The sequence below is a fragment of the Oncorhynchus mykiss genome, chromosome 2 (assembly GCF_013265735.2).
Source record: "Oncorhynchus mykiss isolate Arlee chromosome 2, USDA_OmykA_1.1, whole genome shotgun sequence".
Taxonomy (NCBI): Eukaryota; Metazoa; Chordata; class Actinopteri; order Salmoniformes; family Salmonidae; genus Oncorhynchus; species Oncorhynchus mykiss.
The window spans coordinates 31,271,278-31,294,636 of record NC_048566.1 but is presented as its reverse complement, the minus strand read 5'-3'; the positions used below and the strand labels follow the sequence as shown (position 1 = coordinate 31,294,636).

At 41.5% G+C, this 23,359-nt stretch overlaps 1 protein-coding gene across 1 annotated transcript in view; it reads right to left on the bottom strand.

Annotated features, from left to right (window-relative positions):
• Window positions 1-59: 59 nt before the first annotated feature.
• LOC110534710 (ribosome biogenesis protein BMS1 homolog) overlaps window positions 60-23,359 on the bottom strand; it is a 32,524-nt gene continuing 9,224 nt past the window's right edge. Inside the window, 11 exon segments of the mRNA XM_036945726.1 lie at window positions 60-2,255; window positions 3,004-3,165; window positions 4,639-4,814; window positions 7,109-7,256; window positions 9,160-9,282; window positions 12,129-12,187; window positions 12,588-12,768; window positions 18,685-18,873; window positions 22,055-22,317; window positions 22,640-22,721; window positions 23,069-23,223. Of these exon segments, the coding sequence (XP_036801621.1) occupies window positions 2,028-2,255; window positions 3,004-3,165; window positions 4,639-4,814; window positions 7,109-7,256; window positions 9,160-9,282; window positions 12,129-12,187; window positions 12,588-12,768; window positions 18,685-18,873; window positions 22,055-22,317; window positions 22,640-22,721; window positions 23,069-23,223 (1,766 nt within the window). The 3' untranslated portion in view covers window positions 60-2,027.

Genomic DNA, 23,359 nt, shown 5'->3' with positions numbered 1-23,359 from the left:
CAACTATGTAAAGAAAAAAATATTTAATAAGAATATTTCATTCATTCAGATCTAGGATGTGTTATTTTAGTGTTCCCTTTATTTTTTTGAGCAGCGTATATATATATATATATATTTTTAGATAAACAGTGAAAAAGTCTGCCGTAAACACAGGCTTCGATTTTACACGTTTTATTCTATGAGATCATGTTCATTAGCTAACATCACTTTTTGAACTTTGAAGCATTCAATGTAATCACAACAAGCACAAAAGGCATTCATTATGGTCATGTTAACTGACTATCTCAGAACAAAAACATATAAGATCTCCTTAGCCTGTTTTAATCTATATTCGAGTGACCACTAACAATGATAATACATGTTCTCAAAGATGGAAGGCAGGTGGGAGGAAGCGAGATCAGGTGGGACGATTGTAGCCAATGAGAGGGCAGATGTGTGACAACAGGCCATAGAGACAGAGGACTCTTTTGTATCTGACTTTAAAGTACCCCAGGTTGAGTCTTCATACCCATAAAACCTAGCGGTCAAACAAGGAAATGGTTCCAATCGCTTTTCGACCATTCATTTTCCCCCATAGGGGTTTTAGAAAATAATAACGGCCGTGTTTCATGTAGGTTTATCCTGGAGTGACATTTTGATAATCATGTAAATCTCTCAAGTCTAGGACAAGGTGGCTTTTATTAATATATTAGAATTTAAACACTAATGTGGCCATCATAAAGAACTAAATGCCACGATGATCTGAACGAGACTGCCGAACAGTGGCAAAAGTAAGAATCTCTGGATTAACTATCTAATGTTAGCTACATTTAGTAATGAATACATGTCTTCACAATTGACACTTCTGTGAGCTGTCTTGTGCAAGTTTTAAATTGACACAATACCTGTTAGCAAAGATGTCAGCTAGAGATGACGTGCAGCCTCTTGCAGGGATTTTTAGTCTTGCATGATGTCTAATTAGCATTTTAGAATGAGTAAATAGAGCCGAATATATTGATAAATCACCTTGCATGATATCAAAACGTCCGACCAGGTTAAGCCTACACAAGTGTTTCTAAAATTCCTTATGGGAAAAATGAATGGTGGAAAAACAATTACCATTACCCTGTTAGACCACTAGGGTATTATGACACCTCAAATGTGGGGCCGTATAGCGTCTGACTGCATGGGCAGCGCCATTGTGACCATCTCCATTTTAAAGTAGTACATTTTTATTCATTTGTGGATGAATCCCACCCAGTTGACTACTTGGTAAAATGGTGGTAGTCCTCAATGAAAATGTCCATGCTAAAATGGGTTATATCCATGATGAGTTCGCTCTGACAGGCACAACTTCAAAGTTGCTGAAATGCCATGTGCTTCCACTTATCAGTGCATTTGAAACAACCTAGCCATTATGAAACTTCTACTCGATCAAAATAGATTATAGAATTACACTTACTTTACTTCTATGCTCTTTTAGAGTTAAGGTACTCACAGTTTTGTAATATCTTTGTTATTTTTATTAAATCACCACACAAGATTGAAGCTAGACGAGTGGTAGAGATATGACTAATATACAGTTCTTTCTGGTTCCTCTATGGAACCACTTGAAATGAGGTGTCAATAACTGGGGTTGAAAAACCACATTACACAACCAGGCTACAGAAGCTGAAGGATGTTCATCCATTCCTTGCATTTACACTCCTACCCCAGTACTGAAGACGCTCTGGGTGAAGACTCGCCTAGGTACCGATCTAGGATCAGCTTCCCCTCCCCAATCCTTCCTTCATACTGTATGCAGAGACATAGAAATGGTATCCATGAATGAGTTTCTCTGACTAGGGAAGTAAACAATAGGCTTAATTGCCAAAATATCACTAACCATTAGCGGGGAAAATGCTAAACTGACCCGAGATCAGCATCTAGGGGCAATTTCTCCCTACTCCACTGCAGCCCAACAGATTATGCTTAAACAGGGTTATTCCAATCCATTGGTAGGCCGAAAAGTTATTACACTGGTCTTTAAGAGTCATATTGATTTAAAATCAGTCATCCTGCGGCGCCCCTTTCAGACTGGACCTCTGACTCTTCTTCTCCTTCTGGCCCATCATACGGTAAAGCTTCTTCTTCGCCTCTTTCTGCCTCTTGAGCTTGTCCTCCTCTGCCTTGCTCCGCTGCCGCAGGAAGTCCTTGTGCTTAGTGTGCTGCGCCATGTGCGCTTTCTTGCTCTTGTAGTTGTGCACCGTGCTCAGCGCGTTGAGCAGCGCCGCCACCTGGTGGACAAGAGAGGGCACATGCTCAGATTTCAAATGCAGTGTCATTCGTGTGTGTGTGCGTCAGGGGCAGTCATTGAAGCCACAAATGTTGTCGAGGCTGATCGTGGTACTGCAGGCATTGTTGGCTGAAAAAAATGGTAGTCTTCATGGTCCATCCTACTGTAAAAAAACAAATTCTAAGACAATCATGGTACCAATAATTACTTTAATACACCAGTTGTATGTCCTTGAAACTATTTTAAAATCTCACACAGAAGAAATTAGTAGCTAATGGCAGCATGCAGTACCTGGGTCGTCCTTCAACTGGAGTTACTCAATGAGGGAGCAGCACTGTAACTCAACCAACTTAAATTTGGCTTCAATGTGCTATGGAGTCTTCACATAGGAATGAATGGCATCCCGTGATCAATGGCTTTGTCCATTCATATATACCGTTATTGGTGTGTGTGCGTGCCAACCACATATTATGAAGTGGCGACAGTGTGTAGGTTTTTGTTACAGCCCAGCTTTTACACAGATTTAGATCATCTAGAATACCATTTGTTGAATCAAATGTGTTAGTGCTGGGCTAGAACAAAAGTCTGCACCTCGGCCAGTCCGGTTTCTGATAAAATAAGGTGGTGATTTATGTTTTTCGCTTTCACAGCATATTAGTACATCAGAGATAAAGAGAATGAGTAAATCTGACAAACATCCCAGAATCCAATGGGAATTTTCATTATCGTTTCCATAAGGAGACCCTTACCTTCCTCTCGTGGGGCTCCCGTATGACAGCAGGCCTCTGGAGGTCTTTAGGCATTTTACCCTTGGGCTGGTCCTGTTTGGGCTTGCTCTTGAAGGGCAATGCCTTCTGCAGCTCCCGGGGGATGTGCAGCTTCTTGAAGTGGCGCTGCGCTCGCACCACCGGCTGCCAAGAGGGGAGAAAGGGTCAAGGGTTAGGTCAGAGGTTCAGAATCCAATCAGACCAATAGTCTGGCTTCAGCAGATACCTTTTCATACTACAGACGCTGTGAGACATTGGAGCTAAGGACGGATGTCAAATGGTGCCAGAGAAGATGGAGCGTAAACGCCACCAACAGCACAGGTGGTGAAATTAGATTTAGACAAACTTTACTGTCCACGCAGTGTGGAAAGTTGCCTTCGGTTTCACATATGTCAAACAGACATTAAATCCTGGGCGCTAGTTAAAGAGATATGTTTATTCTAATGGGCGAGCGAGAAATAAACTTGTAATATTGGTCACCATGGATGTCACAGTGACATGCCTTGGGATGCACGACAACAAGCCTGTGCCGAATGACCAGTGCACCGGTGTTGTATCGAGGTGTCTCCCACTGGGCAGCTGTATCACAGTGTTGCTGATGTTAGCGAACGTAGCCAAATGTTTTGCTACAAGTTTTTTTAATTCCAAGTAGGATAGCAGCCTTTATGAGAAATAACTATATTGGTAACCACCTGGATGTCACCGCGTGATAGTGGGGAGAGCACACATGGCAAGCAGGTGTTTCACAACACCGGGACAGTGTCCTTCGCCCCCGCCAGTTGAGCACAGCTTTCCCACAGATCCTTTAACCCTATGGCGAGGGAAGTAGTCAGCTAGCTAGCGTAGCCAATATATCAAGGTGGAAGCTAAAGCACAAGCAACAGTGGTTGCTTGGTTGTACATTTTCGGTGAAAAATCACTACAAGTAGGAAATTAACATTGTATCCAAAAGGTGTTACAAAACTAAATTAATCCTGAACACTTTCTCAATGTCGGCCACTACGATACGTAGTGGCTCAGATGATATGCGTGCAGCGCACTAACGTCCTGGACCAGAGCTAATGTGCAGACTGATATGTGTGCAGTGCACTAACGCCCTGGACCAGAGCTAGTGATATAGTATAGCTCTGGTCCCGGCTGTTAATGCACTGCACACATTCCATCTGAGACGCACGCACATGACTTTTGAGATTTGCAGACCCGGCGCCCTCAGTGCCCAGCTGGATGCTTCTCGGATTGGCAGGAAGTAGGAAATGTACCCATAAATAAATTTGTGTGGTGTTATGTTTTTGCTATGCGCCATTTTTACTTACCAAATGTCTTACGTTATTCACCCCAAATATCTAATAAAAACACCCCTTTTGTGAACAAACGGTTGATAGTCTCACTGCCTCCATATTTAATAAATTGAGCTCCATCAAAAGATCAGGTTACACTATTTGGATAGTCCCCTATCGTTCATCTACAGATGGTCAAACTATCTGTTGATATGCAACTGTTGGCTAGGGTTACGGTTAGGTTTAGAATTAGGGTCATGTTTGGGAGCAGCAAAACAGTGAGCGGACATTCCTTTTTTCTCTATGTATTCTGGCTGCCACCTCGTCGGTCTGGCCTTACCTTGTACAGTGAGTCTGTGTTGGGCTTGTTGCGGACCCCCAGGTCGTGTTTCAGCTGGCCCACCGTCCTCATGCCCGACCAACTGTCCTTCTGGCCCGCTGGCATCAGCAGGGAGGTCACGGGGTTGTAGAGCTGAGGGACTGACACCGGGTACCAGGAGCGCAGGAACACAATGTCTACACACATGAACAAGAGTAATTATTAACATTATGGCTGACCCCAATTATTCGACTGGTCGATTGTTTGGCCGATAGGCGGTTGATCGACAGATTTGTTTTAGTCGAAGAGTAGCAAATATAGATATATTTCTCAGTGAACTAATCCATTGCGGAGGCCGAGACTAATCATTGTCAGAGTGAACACTGTTTGCAGAGTGCACAACCTTTGCTACACTTGAGAAACAAGTTTTGGTTTATTTCATTCCATTTATGAGTTTTGTCAATTTAGTCATTGTCTTTTGTTTGGAGCGCTCCTGTCAATGTTGATTAAGGATGCGTACCTGATTATACATAGATGTAGGCGTATTGGCTTGTTGACATAAATGTACCCATTTGGGGATCTGTTAGTATTTCTGATTGGCTTAACGCACCACCACTAATGAGCTGTGGAGCGTCTCAAAGTAATGTTTTGTTCACCTCAAACAAAGTCTGTTTTTACATCCATTGAGAATGACAATTCCTGTGCTGAGCTCACTGGCGAGGGAAACTCTGGTCGTGTCTACACTTGACACGTACATTTGACTTCTGCTATCAGAATACAAAAGACCACATTGAAAAGACTGGTCTAGATGCACAAAAGTTGCTTTTTGGTCCGATTGTGTTTAGATCAAACTGACCACTTCAGAAGGAGGTCAGGCTGCATTGTGTGCAGATTTATCCTCAGTCTGGATGCAATCAGGCTACAGAAAGCTCATACAGTGGGTACAGTCTCAAGAATACTTATGTTCTGGGACCGAGGCACCTTTTCATTATAACGTTGGAGTAAATACGTTCCTAGTGTGTGAGTAACGTGTTTGCTGGCCTCAAATACTAGCCAGCTAGCTAATATTTGGAACAAAAAATGTTTTGGCTAGAGTTATGCTAACCTGTTTGCAATCCCTTTTAGCGTTGCTTGTTAGCTACAATAGTTATCTACTGCCATCAGTTGTTGTGCTACCATATTTTGCCGATTTCACCGTTTTTAGAACGCATACTGGCATTTGAATATAGCGCGGGAATAGGGAATCCGGACACGTCTAAATGTAGGCGTAGATGCACGCGTACGGAATTCCGTGAACAGAACTCTATGTTCAGAATACTAAAGCTGCATGAACTGTCAAGTCTAGACACGGCCTCTGTGCTTAGAATATTTTATACAAAATGTATACAAAAGGCGCTTCAGGCCGGACCTAAGTTAATTCAATGTTTCAAGTTCGTTGCAGAAAGGCCACGCGTAGCCAATGTGATTTATAGGATATTTATTTTTAATCAGGATTCTTTTCTACCTGCAGGCAGCAAGGTTTTTATTTGTTGGCTTTATAGGCTATTTTTACATAATTGTCAATGGCAGAAGTTACTTTTTAGGTTCATCGTTTTCATTTGGATAGAATTTTGATTAACCACATGACAATGATTTAGAGATACGAAGACATTATTATAAATAAAATGAAACTGTTCCACGAAAATGTACATATGAAAACCATAGCTGGCATGCAGATCAGTAGAAATGGTAAAATAAATTTGTATTCCACATGAGAAAGTTCGCTAACTCCTCGTACAGCCCATTACCGGCAACTTCAGGAAAATAATGGCAGAATCTGTAAAAGCCAGTAGGGGCGGGAGGAGGATGGTCTGGTCAGGTTAAGGTTCTTTCTTCTGGTTATCTTGATCTCTGGCTCCCTCGAGTCATGTGTCTTATTTCATCAAACAGTGAGTTTAAAGCATCAGACAAGCTCAATGCATATATAGTTGATTTTATTAAAAGCATATAGGGTGTGTCTATATATGGAAAAATACACAGTTTCAAATTTTGACCAATCGATTGGTGAAAAGAACAGACGACTTTCGGTCTACCAATATTTTTTTTAGTTGGGGACAGCCCTAAATAACATATACTAGGAGCACAGGTAACCAATACCTACAAACATCTACACACAAGAGTAATGAACAACATGAAACAGGATCACAGGGATGCAATATGTAAACACACCCAGAAGTACTAGCTAGGAATATAAAGGCAGTATTCCGTGCAAATTACTGTAACGTCCATAGAAGTTTCCATTAAATGTGCAACCAAAACAGTAGGAGCAACCTGCTGCAGGCAATTCATACATTTGTCAAATTGAGTAAATCCTACTACTACTGGAATTTTCACCATATTACTTTCACCTATCCAAGCCTTCAGATCTCCACAAGCGCATAGAGGGTAGGGTGAGGGGGCTACGGGTTGTTTTTGGGACTATGAAATACTCTAGACTGAGCCAGTTGCTCACCACTCATCAGCAGCCTGTCTTCGAACGTGGCTCTGTAGGCTCCCGCCGGCGTTGACAGGGCCTTCTTAATTTGACCTCTGACCCCACTGACAGTTCGGATGGAAGCCCCTTCGAATTTCGCCACCTCCAGCACGGTGTTGAACATCCCCTGGGAACAAAACAGAAGTGTAAAGCTCACGGTTTTCTGAATTTTTTGGGGTGGACCTTAGTCTCATTCATACTCAGAGTAGTAGGGCTGAACTGACTTTATATTCACACAACTTATAAGGACATAAACATAAGGTTCACATACCAAATTTCATAGCCCCATGATCATCGGTTCCGTTCTTATCACACCAGGGCTATAAGGGCCATGTAGTGTGGTCGACTTTGAGTGCAGCAACTAATCATTCTCAAATTCATTAGATGGGTTAGCTGACAAAGTCACAAACTATGTGCACACATCAATGGGGCAGAAGCTTGAGTTGTGATTCTGGATGGCCAGATAGCAGTTTCTTGACATTGTTGGTAGCTATGTGGAGAATCGTAAGTGACTCGTTTCAGCTAGTTTAATCTGGTTCTTGATACCATGTATTGTTTTGAGGTGTTTAGACTGACTTCAAGTCAATACTAAAATGGCTAAAATTGACTGGCTAGCTAACCAACAACTGTAACAATGTTTTTGAGAGACTAAACATTGGAGAATAAATATAGTTTACATGTTGTCGACAATCTAAACCAGCCCAGTCTGTTTTGCCCCATAGCAGCGCATGTGTCAGTTTTGTTGCTAAACAACCAACACGTCTATATACCAAATCTGGAGTCAATCTGATTTCTGGTTCATAAGAAGATTTGTGAAGTATTTTTAGCATTAGCATATGTGCTAACGTGCGTCTATTGGTACAGTACAGCCATATGAATGCAGCAACAAAAATTCTAACCCATTGAAGACTGATGTAATGAGTCGAAATACAAAATCTGGAGTGAATCTGATGCATGGTTCATGAGGAGAAGATGATTGCAGAGGATTAAGTATTAGCGTTACATATGCAAATAATAAGTCAATAGTTTCCTTGTTTTTTGAGATACCAATACCAAATACAGTGCGTTTCATCTTAGGGAAGTCCGTGATAGCGATTACAAGTTTCAAGTTGATAGGCCACTGCGGAGTGGATTTACAGTGGCTAAAATGGACACGTAAAATCTGGTTCATGAAATTTTAAAAACTAAGTATTTTTTTTAGCATATTAGTGCTATTATGCATCTACTGGTATAGTGTGGCCATCTTTGAATGCATCAACGTTATTTTCTCATTCTTTAGGGACTATTGTGATCGGTCCAAAGACCACATTTGGAGTAAAATCTGACTTAGTCCATTAACTTTTTTAACTATGCTTAATCATAAAAAATCTGAATTGTTAAATGAGGAAACTAAATTCCAAATTGAACATGGTTCATCATGGTAATGACCATACACAGTTTAAAGTATTTCCTAATTGATCAATAACCCAGCCATTTCTTAACCAATCCCTTAGCTTTTCTCAAACTAAGTTAAGAGATACCATGGGCATACATGGGCATACATACATCATTTGGTGTTATTTGGATTTATGGTTATTGAGAATACGTTTGTCCAAGATGGAGGGATATCTATCCCGACAGACCTTATGGGTCCTTGAGGAAAATTCGTTCAACAAGAGGAAAGACAACAACCGTTTCAAGTCTCGAGGTCAAACAGTGTGATGGAGGTCAATCGTGCCATTTTTTTTGACCAAGTTACTCATGGCCTCTAGTTTCTGTGTGCCAAATTAGATGAAAAAAATCTAGTTATTTGACCATGTCATGGAAAAAAATATAATAAGAATTCATAGAACAATAGGTTTCACAGCTTTGCTGTGAACCAATAATTAGATATTAATACATTCATAAACCATTACTTACACACAGTTGGTCCATAGTGTTAGATTATTTCTGTTATCCTGTTCTACAACAGAATAACAAATGTCTACCACAAAGTAAATATATTGTAGCTGAACTATGGTACGTCAGTAGTGCTATGAGGTGCATCCTACCTTGATGAAGGATGTGTTCTTGTAGATCTTGTATGGGTAGCCAATCAGCTTGAGCTTTTTGACTATGGTCACAGAGTTGTCCAAGTCAAGGACAACTCCTGTAGCTGCGATGCGGAAACTGGTCTGTAAGAGAACAGAAAACTTAAAAGATCCTACTATCCTCTCACCCATACTGTGTACGGTAGGTTACTCTGGACAAATGCAAATGAGCCATCTTTGGTGTAATACGTGTACGTACGTATTGAGCTAATAATGACAAATAAATGAATATGGAAAACAGACTGAACAAGGTTTTCTTGTAGGATTTTGCCTGTGCTTAGCTCTAAGTTAATTGTTTTATCTGGAAATAAAACAAAATCTGGCCTCAGTTCTCATATCCCAACCATTACTCTGTTTCAAAATCACCATTGGGCTCATGATGAAATCCCTGAGCAGTTTCCTTCCTCTCCTGCAACTGAGTTAGGAGTACACCCGTATATTTGTAGTGACTGGGTGTATTGATACACCATCCAAATGATAATTAATAACTTCACCAGGCTCAAAGGGATATTTAGCATCTGCTTTTTTTTATACACACATCTACCAAATCGCCATCCTTCATTCCGAGGCATTGAAAAACCTCCATTCTTTGTGGTTCAATCTGTGCTTGAAATTCACTACTTGATTAAGGTACTTTAAAGATAATTGTATGTGTAGGGTATAGAGATTGGGTAGTCATTCAAAAATCATGTTAACCCATGCAATTTATGAGATTTGTTGTTACGCACGTTTTTACTCCTGAACTTATTTAGGCTTGTCATAAAATGATTTGAATACTTATTGACTCAAAAACATTTCAGCTACAAAGATTCCACTTTGACATATGAGGTATTGTGTGTAGATCAATGACAAATCTAAATTTGATCAATTTTAAATTCAGGCTGTAACAACAAAATGTGGAAAAAGTAAAAGTGTGAATACTTTGAAGGCACTGTACATGTAAACAGGGCTGAAAAGTGACTGGTAGCAAGAATATATAAATTCTTATGGTAATATACATGTAAACAAGAGTAATAGTAACCGGTAGCAGGATAAAATAGATAGATAAAAGGTAGTGGCAATCAATGAACAGCAGGGCGAAGCAGTTTAGCCATTTAACAGTCTTATGGCCAGGATATAGAAGCTGTTTAAGAAGTCTGTTGGTCTGAGCCTTGATTCACCGATACTGTCTGCCGGACGTGAGCACGGAGAACAGTCCATGTCTCGGGTGATTGGAGTCTTTGGCAATTTTTCAGGCCTTTCTCAGACACTGCCAGGCATGCATGTTTTCCTTGTGATGCGCTGGGCCTTTCGCACCACCCACTGTAGGGCCTTCCGGTCAAGGGCAGTGCAGTTGCTATACCAGAGTGAGCAGCTGTAAAAGTTAAGCATCTGAGGGGCCCTGCAAAATCATTTCAGCCTCCTGAGGGAGAAGAGGCAATGCCGTTCATTCTCTATGACTGTGCTGGTGTGAGAGGTCCAAGTTAAGTCCTCAGTGATGTGAATACCGAGCTCTTGACCCTTTACTCGCCAATGTAGATCTGCACTCACCCCTCCTTCCTGAAGTCCACGATCAGATCCTTGGTCTTGCTGACGTTGACGGAGAGGTTTATGTCCTGGTCTCACACGGACAAGTCTCTGACCACCTCCCTGTAGGCTGTCTCATCGCCTCGTTGCAGAGGGGGGTGTTTAGTTCCAAGGTCCTGAGCTTGGAGGGCACTATGGTGTTGAACGCTGAGCTGTAGTCAATGAACAATGTCCTCACATAGAGTGCATTCCTTTTAGGTGGGAAAGAGCAAATTGGAGTGCAATTGACACTGCGTTGTCAGTGGATCTGTTGGGGCACTATGCAAATTGTAATGGGTCCAGGGTGTCTGGGATGATTGAGTTAATATGTGCCATGACCAGCCTTTCAAAGTACTTCATTATTACAGATGTGAGTGCTACAGGGCGGTAGTCATTGTGGCAGGATGAGGGTCTGAATACTTAAGTAAATGTGTCATTTCATGTATTTTTTTAAATGTCTAAGAAAGCTTTTTCTTTTGTCATTATGGGGTATTGTGTGTAGATTGATGGGCATTTTACATAATAATATGTGGAAAAAAGTCAAAGGGTCTGAATACTTTTCGAATGCACTGTATGTGGCTGATAAGAATAGTCATGGTAAATATGGGTTATTATGTTACTGAATGTATGCAGTATTTTCAGATTTCATTATCAACAAATGCTGCAAAAAGTACAGTACATGTAAAATGCAGATAGTATTGATGGGTTCTGACTTCTAAACTTGAAAATATGAAATATCCTTAACCGTATCACAAGGAGAGAGGGGAATGTAGAACGTTTACATTCTGTCAGGATATGTTATTGTTAGTCATCAGGGATCCTACGGGAGGAGAAGAACCACGGTCTGGTACGAGTCAACATGTTAGCTGTGAGTTGGGGAGGAGTGAGGAATTTGGGCGGAGGTCAGGTTAGATGAAGTGAGGAAGAACCTATCAGCAATCTTCTGGATGGCAACAGAGGTGTATTGGCTGTTCATGTGTGTAAGGAGGGGCTCAGCATAGCAGAAAGGGTTATATACCAGTGAGATGTGAATGTTTTTTGTCTTATGCAGCTGTATGACCCAGCGGGTGAATAAACTTGGTTTGAGCTTTACTAAGCGTCTGTTAATTGTTTTACTCTGTTTATTTAGAACCTAACAGTATCAACAATGTAATGTTTGGATTCAGTCTTGTGTCAGGTAACTGTTGTCCTCACCTTTGGTCTAATAAATTCCACAATCTCCAACCTGTTCCCTTTCAATTTCTACCATGGTTATGCAATATGCATATTATATTTCTGCTTTAAGAAACACTTCAATGTAGCCCTATACATATAGCCCAATTCCCACAAGTGTAAAAGGATTACATGTAATTATTTCCTTTGTGGCCTGCCTCTGTGATTCTTACCTTAGTTCCTGCGACTGACTGCACAGCCAGGAAGCCAGTGCCCTGAGGTGTGATGGGACCTGGGAACACAGCAGAGAAGGACACGGTTCATATTTCATTCATTATTTGACCTATATTCTAACAGGTAAGTTAATTTAGGATCCATGTAATTCTGACCAGGGGGGCATGTCATTTAGTAAGTTTACTGAAATAACTTAATATTTCTGACTTCATAGAGATAAGTAGTTCTATAGGCATGGTATAACCAGATCGACACCGTCAACATTTTACAACTTGTCTTCTTTAAGGAACCAGATAATCAAGAGCTATATCTGAATGTGGATCAAATTTAGCTGGTTAATGTAGTGATCCTGCTATGTGATACAGCCCTCTGATGAATAGTTGCAATGGAGGAAAAAGATGCCACCTGAATCAAATAACTAACAAATACTAAAACTATATCCGTATTACTGCTCTCACCCCAGATAGTGGCACCACAGTGCATGTGCTGTGGTGTGTACTTGAGCAGGCGGTGGCGCCCGTTGTGGTCCTCGAAGTGGTACAGGGGGATGGTCTGGAAGCGCCGCCAGCCCAGGGACAGGATGAGAGGGTCGCGTGTTTTCAGGATACGGTTGTGCCACCGATGTTTCTTTAACCGCATCTGGGACAAGAGAAAGACCACCTTGAGGCACTTGGAAAAGTTCTATACAAATGACTCATTATCAATTAGTCTCAATATCACTTTCGGTGTTTTGAGGAATTGTTTAATGCCATTTGTTTTGATCTTAATTTATATCGGACAGATGCAAATAAAACTTTTTTTTTGATCAATCATATAAAGCAACAATGGGATGGATGTGTTGCATCATATTGCTTTCTGAGAAATTATGAACATAGGCAAGTTCAGTATGCATGACGAAGCATGGTTCTTGGCCCATTACTTAGACCTAGTCTGTTAAGCAGTTTAGCTGACCCCCAAAAATCTGAGGGGATTTACATTACTATACATCAAACAACCTTCCATTACATTTAGTGCTCTCAAAAGGACTGTATCACCCATTGCAGGGTTGGGGTCAATTCCATTTAAATTCAGAAGATAAAATAAAAAAATAAAAGAGTTGGAAACGAGGGATGCGCCCAAAATGCACCCTATTCTAGGGATGAGAATTTTTTATATTTTTTATCTTGATTCGAATATCATGACATTTCTTCAGATATCCGAATGGTCAAAATACATGTACACTTAGAAAAGAAAAATTAAACATTGTTTCAACTTGGGAACTGGCTTGCTGCACGACTTAGGTGCCGCTTGATTGCAGCAGTATGATGGGCAGGGGCCGGTGAGTTTTACATGGGAGGGAGAAAGTGGCTATACAGACTGGCGCTAGTTAGATAAACTTGTAGATTGTCATCTATCATACCACCTGGTAGTGCCTGTCTTGACTGAATCAAATCGATGTAAAGAAGCTAAGCTAAGATATTCACTGTGGTTTCAGAAAATATTCATACCCCTTGACTTATCCCCCCAAACAAATTCTGCCTGAATTTAGCCCAGGTGCACCCTTTGATCATACTTGAGATATCACTACAACTTGGAGTCCACCTGTGGCCAATTGAATTGGTTGGACATGATTTAGAAAGAACCACACCTGTCTATATAAGGTCCCACAGTTGACAGTGCATGTCAGAGCAGAAGCTATACCATGACGTCCAAGGAACTCTCCGTATAGCTCCGTGATAAACTCAGCAAAAAAAAGAAACGTCCTCTGTCAACTGCATTTATTTTCAGCAAACTTAACATGCGTAAATATTTGCATGAACATAACAAGATTCATAAACTGAACAAGTTCCACAGACATGTGACTAACAGAAATGGAATGTGTTCCTGAACAGAGGGGGTCAAAATCAGAATTAACACTCAGTATCTGGTGTGGCGACCAGCTGCATTAAGTACTGCAGTGCATCTCCTCCTCATGGACTGCATCAGATTTGCCAGTTCTTGCTGTGATGATACCCTACTCTTCCAACAAGGCACCTGCAAGTTCCCGGACATTTCTTGGGGGAATGGCCCTAGCCCTCCGATTCAACAGGTCCCAGACATGGTCAATGGGATTGAGATCCGGGCTCTTCGCTGGCCATGGCAGAACATTGACATTCCTGTCTTGCAGGAAATCACGCACTGAACGAGCAGTATGGCTGGTGGCATTGTGATGCTGGAGAGTCATGTTAGGATGAGCCTGCAGGAAGGGTACCTCATGAGGGAGGAGGATGTCTTCCCTGTAACGCACAGTGTTGAGATTGCTGGCAATGACAACAAGCTCAGTCTGATGATGCTGTGACACACCGCCCGAGACCATGACGGACCCTCCACCTCCAAATCGATCCCGCTCCAGAGTACAGGCCTCGGTGTAATGCTCATTCCTTTGACGATAAACGCGAATCCGATCATCACCCCTGGTGAGACAACCACGACTTGTCAGCGAAGAGCACTTTTTGCCAGTCCTGTCTGGTCCAGCAACGGTGGGTTTGTGCCCATAGGCGACGTTGTTGCCGGTGATGTCTGGTGAGGACATGCCTTACAACAGGCTTACAAGCCCTCAGTCCAGCCTCTCTCAGCCTATTGCGAACAGTCTGAGCACTGATGGAGTGATTGTGCGTTCCTGGTGTAACTCGGGCAGTTGTTGTTGCCATCCTGTACCTGTCCCGCAGGTGTGATGTTCGGATATACCGATCCTGTGCAGGTGTTGTTACACGTGGTCTGCCACTGCGAGGACGATCAGCTGTCCGTCCTGTCTCCCTGTAGCGCTGTCTTCGGGGTCTCACCGTATGGACATTGCAATTTATTGCCCTGGCCACATCTGCATCTGCAGTCCTCATTCCTCCTTCCAGCATGTTCACACAGATGAGCATGGACCCCTGGCATTCTTTTGGTGTTTTTCAGAGTCAGTAGAAAGGCCTCTTTAGTGGCCTAAGTTTTCATAACTGTGACCTTAATTGCCTACCGTCTGTACGCGGTCAGTGTCTTAACGACCGTTCCACAGGTGCATGTTTATTTATTGTTTATGGTTCATTGAACAGGCATGGGAAACAGTGTTTAAACCCTTTACAATGAAGATCTGGGATTTTTACAAATTATCTTTGAAAGACAAGTGTCCTGAAAATGGGACGTTTCTTTTTTTGCTGAGTTTAGAATTGTGATGAGGCATATACAGTGCCCACGGAAAGTATTCAGACCCTTTACAGCCTTATTCTAAATTCCAAAAGGCACTCGCACATCTGAGCAATCTTCTTTGCAGGTGCATGGCAACAGTTGAACAAGATGAAGGAAAAAGGAAACTGCACACTGCTCTTGATAGTATCACTGATCTTTAATAAGCTTACGTATCGGCCTCACGGCCTTCGTCAGAGCTTTTGTGAATTTTTTTAAATTAGCGCCCTTATGTAGACCTAGCCCCACCCACATCCGTTCCACGCATCGAAAGGGGTTGGAGGTGAAGGAAAAACAAATAAGTTACCAAATATAACAATATGCATTTCATAAATATTCAAATAAAGTGTGTAAATAAGACGTATTAAACACGTCTGTAGAACCACAATTAGGACATAGCAAGTTTTCATTAATCATTGGGTACATCATACGAAAAACAGAGTAATTCACAACATAACATACATAGGCATTTCATCATTAAGTCCTTTAGGAAATAATGTCTGGAGGGTGAAAATCCAAAAACATTCTCTTTAACTCAGAGTATTATTAATATCCCCTCCCCTGTCTGATATCTTAACTTTCTCTATGCCACAAAATCTAAAAAAGGTAGAAATGTCATGCTTTAGGTCATTAAAATGTACTGCGACTGGATAATCCCTGTCGTTTCTCCTGATTAAACTTTTATGTTCACTAATTCTCTGTTTGAGGGAGCGGGAGGTTTTACCGACATAGCAGAGCCCACATGGACATTTCATAATGTAAATAACATGGGTGATAGAACACGTAATGATGTCATTTGTTTAGAACCGTTTTAATGTGTGTGGGTGGCAGAAATATTCACACTTCATCATATTGTTGCACTGTGCGCATCCTCTGCATTTATAGCTACCATTTGGAAGAGAGCGTAAAAGCTCTTTAAGTAACAATGTGGTAAAAAGTAAAAGGGTCTGAATGCTTTCTGAAGGCACTATATCTGGAGAAGGGTATAAAACTTAAATGTGTTTAATGTTTCCAGGAGCACAGCGGCCTCCATCATTGGGAAATTGAAAAATATATGGAAATACTCTGCTTAGAGTTGGCAGTTCGACCAAACTGAACAACCAGGCAAGAAAGACCTTTGTCAGGGTGGTGACCAAGAACCTAATATAAAACTATAATTATTACAATTTATTTTTCATTTTAGTCAACAAAAATGTGATGAGACGAGAATTCCATGCGAGACTAAAGGACATTTAATTTGACGTGAAGCTCCTTTTCATCTTTTTTGTCCAATCAGAAGGATGCTTGCAGAATATTTTATGCCATCTTCTCATCAGCAGAATTTACATATTTCAGTTGCGCAATTTGACTGAGCTGATCTGTGCGGCTCTCCCACACAGCTCGTAGGTGGTCTCTTCAGCCACTCCTCAATCTTTTGAACTGATGCGAAGCCAGGACACTTAATTTGTCACTAACCTCAACTAGAAACAATTATGTTTAATCTTACTCTTACTTCCATGTAGCTAGCTAGCTTCTTTACATCGGTGTGATGCAGTACAGAGGCACTATCAGAAGAGATAAGAAATTTAGAAGGGGAGATCTAAAGATGCAACAACTATCAGGGGTTGCTAATATGACTAGGATAATGCTTTTGGCTGCTAAACAATGAAAGAAAGTTGATTTTAAAACCAATACCACAGGAGAGCGAAGTCTTTAAAATAATTACCTCCACATTTCTATAGTGGGTTTGGGGCTCCGGAGTGACGCAGCGGTTTAAGGCACTGCATCTCAGTGCTAGAGGCATTACTACAGACACCCTGGTTCGAATCCAGGCTGTATCACAACCGGCCGTGATTGGTAGTCCCATGGGGCGGTGCACAATTGGCCCAGCTTGTCCGGGTTTGGCTGTTGTAGGCCATCATTGTAAATAAGAATTTATTCTTAACTGACTTGCCTAGTTAATTAAAGGATAAATATTTTTTCTCAATGTTTTGGCTATATGCGACTTTGAAGCAAAGTACTTAATAAAACAAGGTTTCAAACAATTAAGGAGCAGAAAAAATTTGGTGACGCTAATGATGGGCCTAACCATCTTCTGGTAGATGGAAAGGTTTTCCCAAAAACCTTCAATTAAATGTTAACTAGCTACAAAGTAGCCTATGCCTACCTGGCAGAATGATATCAATCCAGTGACCATTTGTTTTGCAAACTCCATCTCATGTGCAATATAGAAACACAGCTAACCGAACAGTGCTAGATGCCTGCAGTTGAATTAAAGGGTAACTACACTCAAAATGTAAAATTTCTTAGATTTTTCCCCAGACCTCAAAAGTGGTCTCCTGATATGGTATAAGCATTGTTGTGGACTTAAAACATTCTGTTTAAAATAAAGTGTGAGAGTGAGTTTAGGCCTATGTAGCCACTTCTCCAGGCACCACTACATCACTGATTTATGGCAAATACTATTCCCACTGTACATAAACGATATTGGTTCCTTAGTCAAAAACTGTAAGCTACACTTATGCTGATGACATTGTGCTGTACTCTGCCTCCTCTTTGAACCAGGCTATAGCTGATCTGCAGACTGCTTTAAAATGTCGAACTGGTACTGAATGCAGATAAAACAAAGTATATTCTGTTCTCCGGAGCTCAGACATATCTGCACGCTGAATGGAGCACGTCCACTCATAAATACCTTGGCATTTGGATCGATGACAAGTAGTAATTTAAAACATGTAGATGAGCTAACGAAGAAACAGAATTAAGATGGGCTTCTTCTACAGAAACAGATTGTGCCTTTCGCGTGATAGAATAAATAATTCAGTTGACTTTCCGTCACTGTGATCTGTATCAGGAAGTAGACTGGCCATCATTGGCAACGCAGAGAACATGGCCTTCTCTTAATTTATAAAGCGCTCGTGCAGAAACTACCATACTACATCGCTCCTGACCTACAGAAGTACAAATACCTTACTCGCGCACAGTAATTCTTGAAATCCCTGTTCTCATTACTGATTTAGGTAAAACAGCCTTTAGTTTTTACGTGCCACATACATGGAACACATTTCAGAATACCCTACAATTGGACGCACCATTGCCTTTCAGACATTTCAGGGAATTGGTAAATTACCTTTTTACAGAGGAATGCATGCGTTTTTCAAAATAGATTTTTGTATATTTCATGCTCCCGTCTTGGATTGTTATAATTGTGTCAGGCATTTGTGTGACTCAGGGCTCCCTTGTAAAATAAACATCGGTCTCAATGGTACGTCCCTGTATGTAGGGTGATATTTCAGACACAGTCAAGGAGTTTGTTCTTGAACTGGAAGTCCAATGCACTCTATTTCAATTTAAATTAAATAGAGCCTGACTCGTTAACCCTTCACTTACCTGCAGGTAGCCTACATTCCCCTCGCTGGCACCTAGAGCCCCGAAGATGATGGGATAGTGGGGGTCAAAGTTGGTGACAAACTCGCAGGGCAGGGAGGGGATCTCCAGACGGACATACATGCCAGGCCGGAAGCCCTCGTACTGGACCCGTGTCTCGTCATCCACGTCCTCAAACTCAGCCCGGTTCAGAAAGGAAGAGGAAATGTTTAGAGATTGTGGTGAAATGAAAGGTTCAGTGGGTTAGAACATGGTGCTGTCAACATCAGGGTTGTTGGTTTGAATCCCACACGGGCCACATACTGAATATACTTTGTGTGAGTGCCAAGGTTGACAGTCCTGTAAGTGGATTTTTTTTTAAAGAAAAAAAAAAGCATGCACAATTTTGTTTTGCGTTTTAAGACCGATTTTCCCCCATTGTGCCTCATGAACATGACCCAATGTCTGATCGGAATACCACAGACAACTTTGGTTTCCTTTTGGGCATACTAAGATGTTACCTTGACCCCGCTTCAATAATTTCCAAATGTATCCTTCCTTGTTTCTTAGACGTAAGCACAGATCTGGTGGTTGGGTAGGTGCAAGTAAGTTTACCACCCTGTTCACTCCCCAATCCAATCAATTCAGATCTGTGATTACGCGCAGTGGTAACACTCCAGCCATGTCACATATGCGAAGCTCCCCACTGGAGACAATGCCTTGCATCCAATGTTCCCTCTAAGCTGTGTGTAGAAGAAATATGAGAGCGCGCACAGAAGCTTGAGGTTGAACGTCACTCAACTTTCTACAGTTTTCCCCTTTAATTAGCACTACAACGTTTCGCTCTACTGTGGCAATTGTGAATGCATCAACGCAATACTAGCCACTTTCAATGTAATGTACCGAAAACAGAACTAACTGCAAGATTCCGTATGCAAAACTAAATATTCAAGAGATTTTCTTGGAGTAGGATTCTATTGCATTGTCAGGCATGACTCCGCAGTATTCTACACAGACCGGTGCGCCATAACCAATCAGAGCTGCAGTAGGCCTATATGCAAATAGCCATTGCCATATGGATCTGTGTCATTCACTTTCAACTGTACTGTGTTTAGGCTACAGTATGAGCGGTCTTGAGTAGATGCGCTTGTTTTGAGATCAAAGTGAGAGCTGCATGTTGCCACGTGTTCACAGTTGTTCATATTCTTGGCTACTTAGTGAGTTATTAGCCCTGGTATAGCTCATTTATAGTCAACAATGGGGGAGTGGTTGCTTCCAACAAGAGCACAAAATGTGTACATTTCTAGCCATCTTTGAAAAGCAAGTCAGGTACTGAGCTTTTTAATCTCTTAAAGGGGAAGTGTTGGATTTTGAGACGGTCTTGAATAAGTAGCCAATAAGCAGAGGGTAGCATAATTTGTCTGATTCTCTGTAATAATGGTATGGGAATAATAATGAATTTGTGGTTTCTTGCATAAAATAACATTTTTCAGTTACCTCCTTGGATAAACAGATTAACTTCAAGCCTGCATGTAAAAAAAATATACATACACAGTTGAAGTCGGAAGTTTACATACACTTAGGTTGGAGTCATTTAAACTTGTTTTTCAACCACTCCACAAATTTCTTGTTAACAAACTATAGTTTTGGCAAGTCGGTTAGGACATCTACTTTGTGCATGACACAAGTCATTTTTCCGACAATTGTTTACAGACAGATTATTTCACTTATAATTCACTGTATCACAATTCCAGTGGGTCAGAAGTTTACATACACTAAGTTGACTGTGCCTTTAAACAGCTTGGAAAATTCCAGGAAATGATGTCATTGCTTTAGAAGCTTCTGATAGGCTAATTGACATAATTTGAGTCAATTGGTAGTGAGACCACGCAGCCATCATACCGCTCAGGAAGGAGACGTGTTCTGTCTCCTAGAGATTAATGTACTTTGGTGTGCGAAAAGTGCAAATCAATTCCAGAACAGCAGCAAAGAACCTTGTGAAGATGCTGGAGGAAACCGGTACAAAAGTATCTATATCCACAGTAAAACGAGTCCTATATCGACAAGGAAACAAGGAAGTGGCCACTGCTCCAAAACCACCATAAAAAAGCCAGACTACGGTTTGCAACGCACATGGGGACAAATCGTACTTTTTAGAGAAATGTCCTCTGTTCTGATGAAACAAAAATAGAACTGTTTGGCCATAATGACCATCGTTATGTTTGGAGGATAAAGGGGGAGGCTTGCAAGCCGAAGAACACCATCCCAACAGTGAAGCACGTGCGTGGCAGCATCATATTCTGGGGGTGCTTTGCTGCAATAGGGACTGGTGCACTTCATCATGAGGAAGGACAATTATGTGGATATATTGAAGCAACATCTCAAGACATCAGTCAGGAAGTTAAAGCTTGGTCGCAAATGGGTCTTCCAAATGGACAATGACCACAAGCATACTTCCAGTTGTGACAATATGGCTTAAGGACAACAAAGTCAAGGTATTGGAGAAGCCATCACAAAGACCTGACCTCAATACTATAGAAACTATTATTTGTGGGCAGAACTGAAAAAACGTGTGCGAGCAAGGAGGCCTACAACCTGACAGTTACACCAGCTCTGTCAGGAGGAATAGGCCAAAATTCACCCAACTTATTGTGGGAAGCTTGTGGAAGGCTACACATTTGACCCAAGTTAAACAGGCATAATTGAGTATGTAAACTTCTGACCCACTGGGAATGTGATGAAAGAAGTACAAGCTGAAATAAATCATTCTCTACTATTATTCTGACATTTCACATTCTTAAAATAAAGTGGTGACCCTAACTGACCTAAGACCGTGAATTTTTACTAGGATTAAATGTCAGGAATTGTGAAAAACTGAGTTTACATGTATTTGGCTAAGGGATATGTAAACTTCCCACTTTAACTGTATTTGTATTTTTTTAAGTCTAATGAAATGTAGGCATTGAACACCACATATTGGCTGCTACTGCAGGCTGAATGATAGAACAGCTATTTCCATGCAAAAATGTTCTCCATTGTTTTTGTATGGCCTACATTATGATCAAATAGCCACAGTAGGCTACTTGGCCACTGTTAAAACGAACTTAAAGCAGGTACAGCCTGAGTGTGCACAGTAAACGTGCACCAGAAGTTCACAAATTAAAGTTCGCGCTCAGCAGACCTGAAATTTGCTCAGTGACAAAAACATTTAGGGAACATTGCCTGCATCCACCCTTCCCACTGTTTCTCCCACCTGACTGTAACCCCCACTCATTTTTTTTTATCTGTGATTACATCAAGGACAAAGGAGGCATTTCTGAAGTACTCAAACAGGGCAAGAGACTTCTGCCTCCTGTCATATCAAACGTTTACCTATGACCCCATAACCCCTCACCTCTGCCTGTTTTTGCATCTCCTCCTTGAGGTCGTCAAAGTAGGTGGCGTCTCCGTCGTCGTACTCCGTGTCGAAACGCTCCTTCAGCCGCCGTTTCTTCTCCAGACGCTTGTTCTTCTGGGTCTCGTTGTCCACCATCATCAGCTTCTCCTCCTCTTCATCATCATCATCACTTTCTTCCTTGGCTTGGTCCTTCTGCTTGCCAGCTTTCCCCTTGTGCACTGCCCCTGTCTCCAAGTCCTCAAAGTCGCCATACAGCTCCTCTAAAAGAGAAAAGAAGAGCGAGTTAGCAAGGGGGTGATAATGAACAGTGGACTTCTGCTATACAGTACATAGCCCTGATGGATTGGGACTACTCTGTTGGGAATATGAGCCCATATCCGGAGCACATGAAAATAATTTGAATTGGGGAAGATGAATTTCAACTGCTCTCTGCTTACCCTATTTGATGTGAACACAGGAGTCGACCTTTGCAATTTGTCCCATTTTAAATGCAATCTGTAGTTATAACGCACTTAAGGATAAGACAAAGAAAGTAATGAAAACAATCCCAACATTATTGAGAAACGAGCAGCAACTCCTTACCATCCTCTTTCAGCAATGTAGCATCATCTTGATCGTCTTCCCATTTCCCCGTCACAAAACAGCCCCGTATCGAGTCCAGCATCTGAGGAAACAATATTTATATCAATTAGAAAAAAATATTCTCATATAAATTTAATTCATCTCTTGAATTGATGGAAACTAAATTATATTGACCCCAACCCAGGTAAGAATAGGAAATGTATGGATGCCTCCATCCATAGCTCCTTCTAACGTCTTACTTAATGCATTTCTTCCAACTGTTGGTCTTTCCACACTTTAAAATGTCCAGTGCCAAATAAGGTGTGCTAGTGCTGGGTTAAAACAAAAATGTGCAACCCTTGGGGTCCCAGAGGAAGATAAAACCCTGTAGTAAAAGAGATGGGACAAAGGAAAGGGGTGCTACAATATGGTTTTGTAGATTTCTTTTACCTCTTCCAGGTCCCAATTGCGAGCGGCATCGGGGTCAAAACGGGAGCAGTCCACACCATCCGCACGATGCTTCTTGCCCTTCTCGGGGCGGCTGACTCGAAACAGCCCTCCCAGCTCCTCTTCATCCTCCTCCCCATCACGATCATCCTCTGCCACTGAAGGAGACAAGCGTAGTCAGTCAGAAATCAAGGCTAGGCACAAACAGAAGCAAATGGGGCAAAATAGTCCAATAACAAATGCTCATTCTCATTGCTAAACGTTTTGCTATAGTGTGCATTAATGAATAGACTA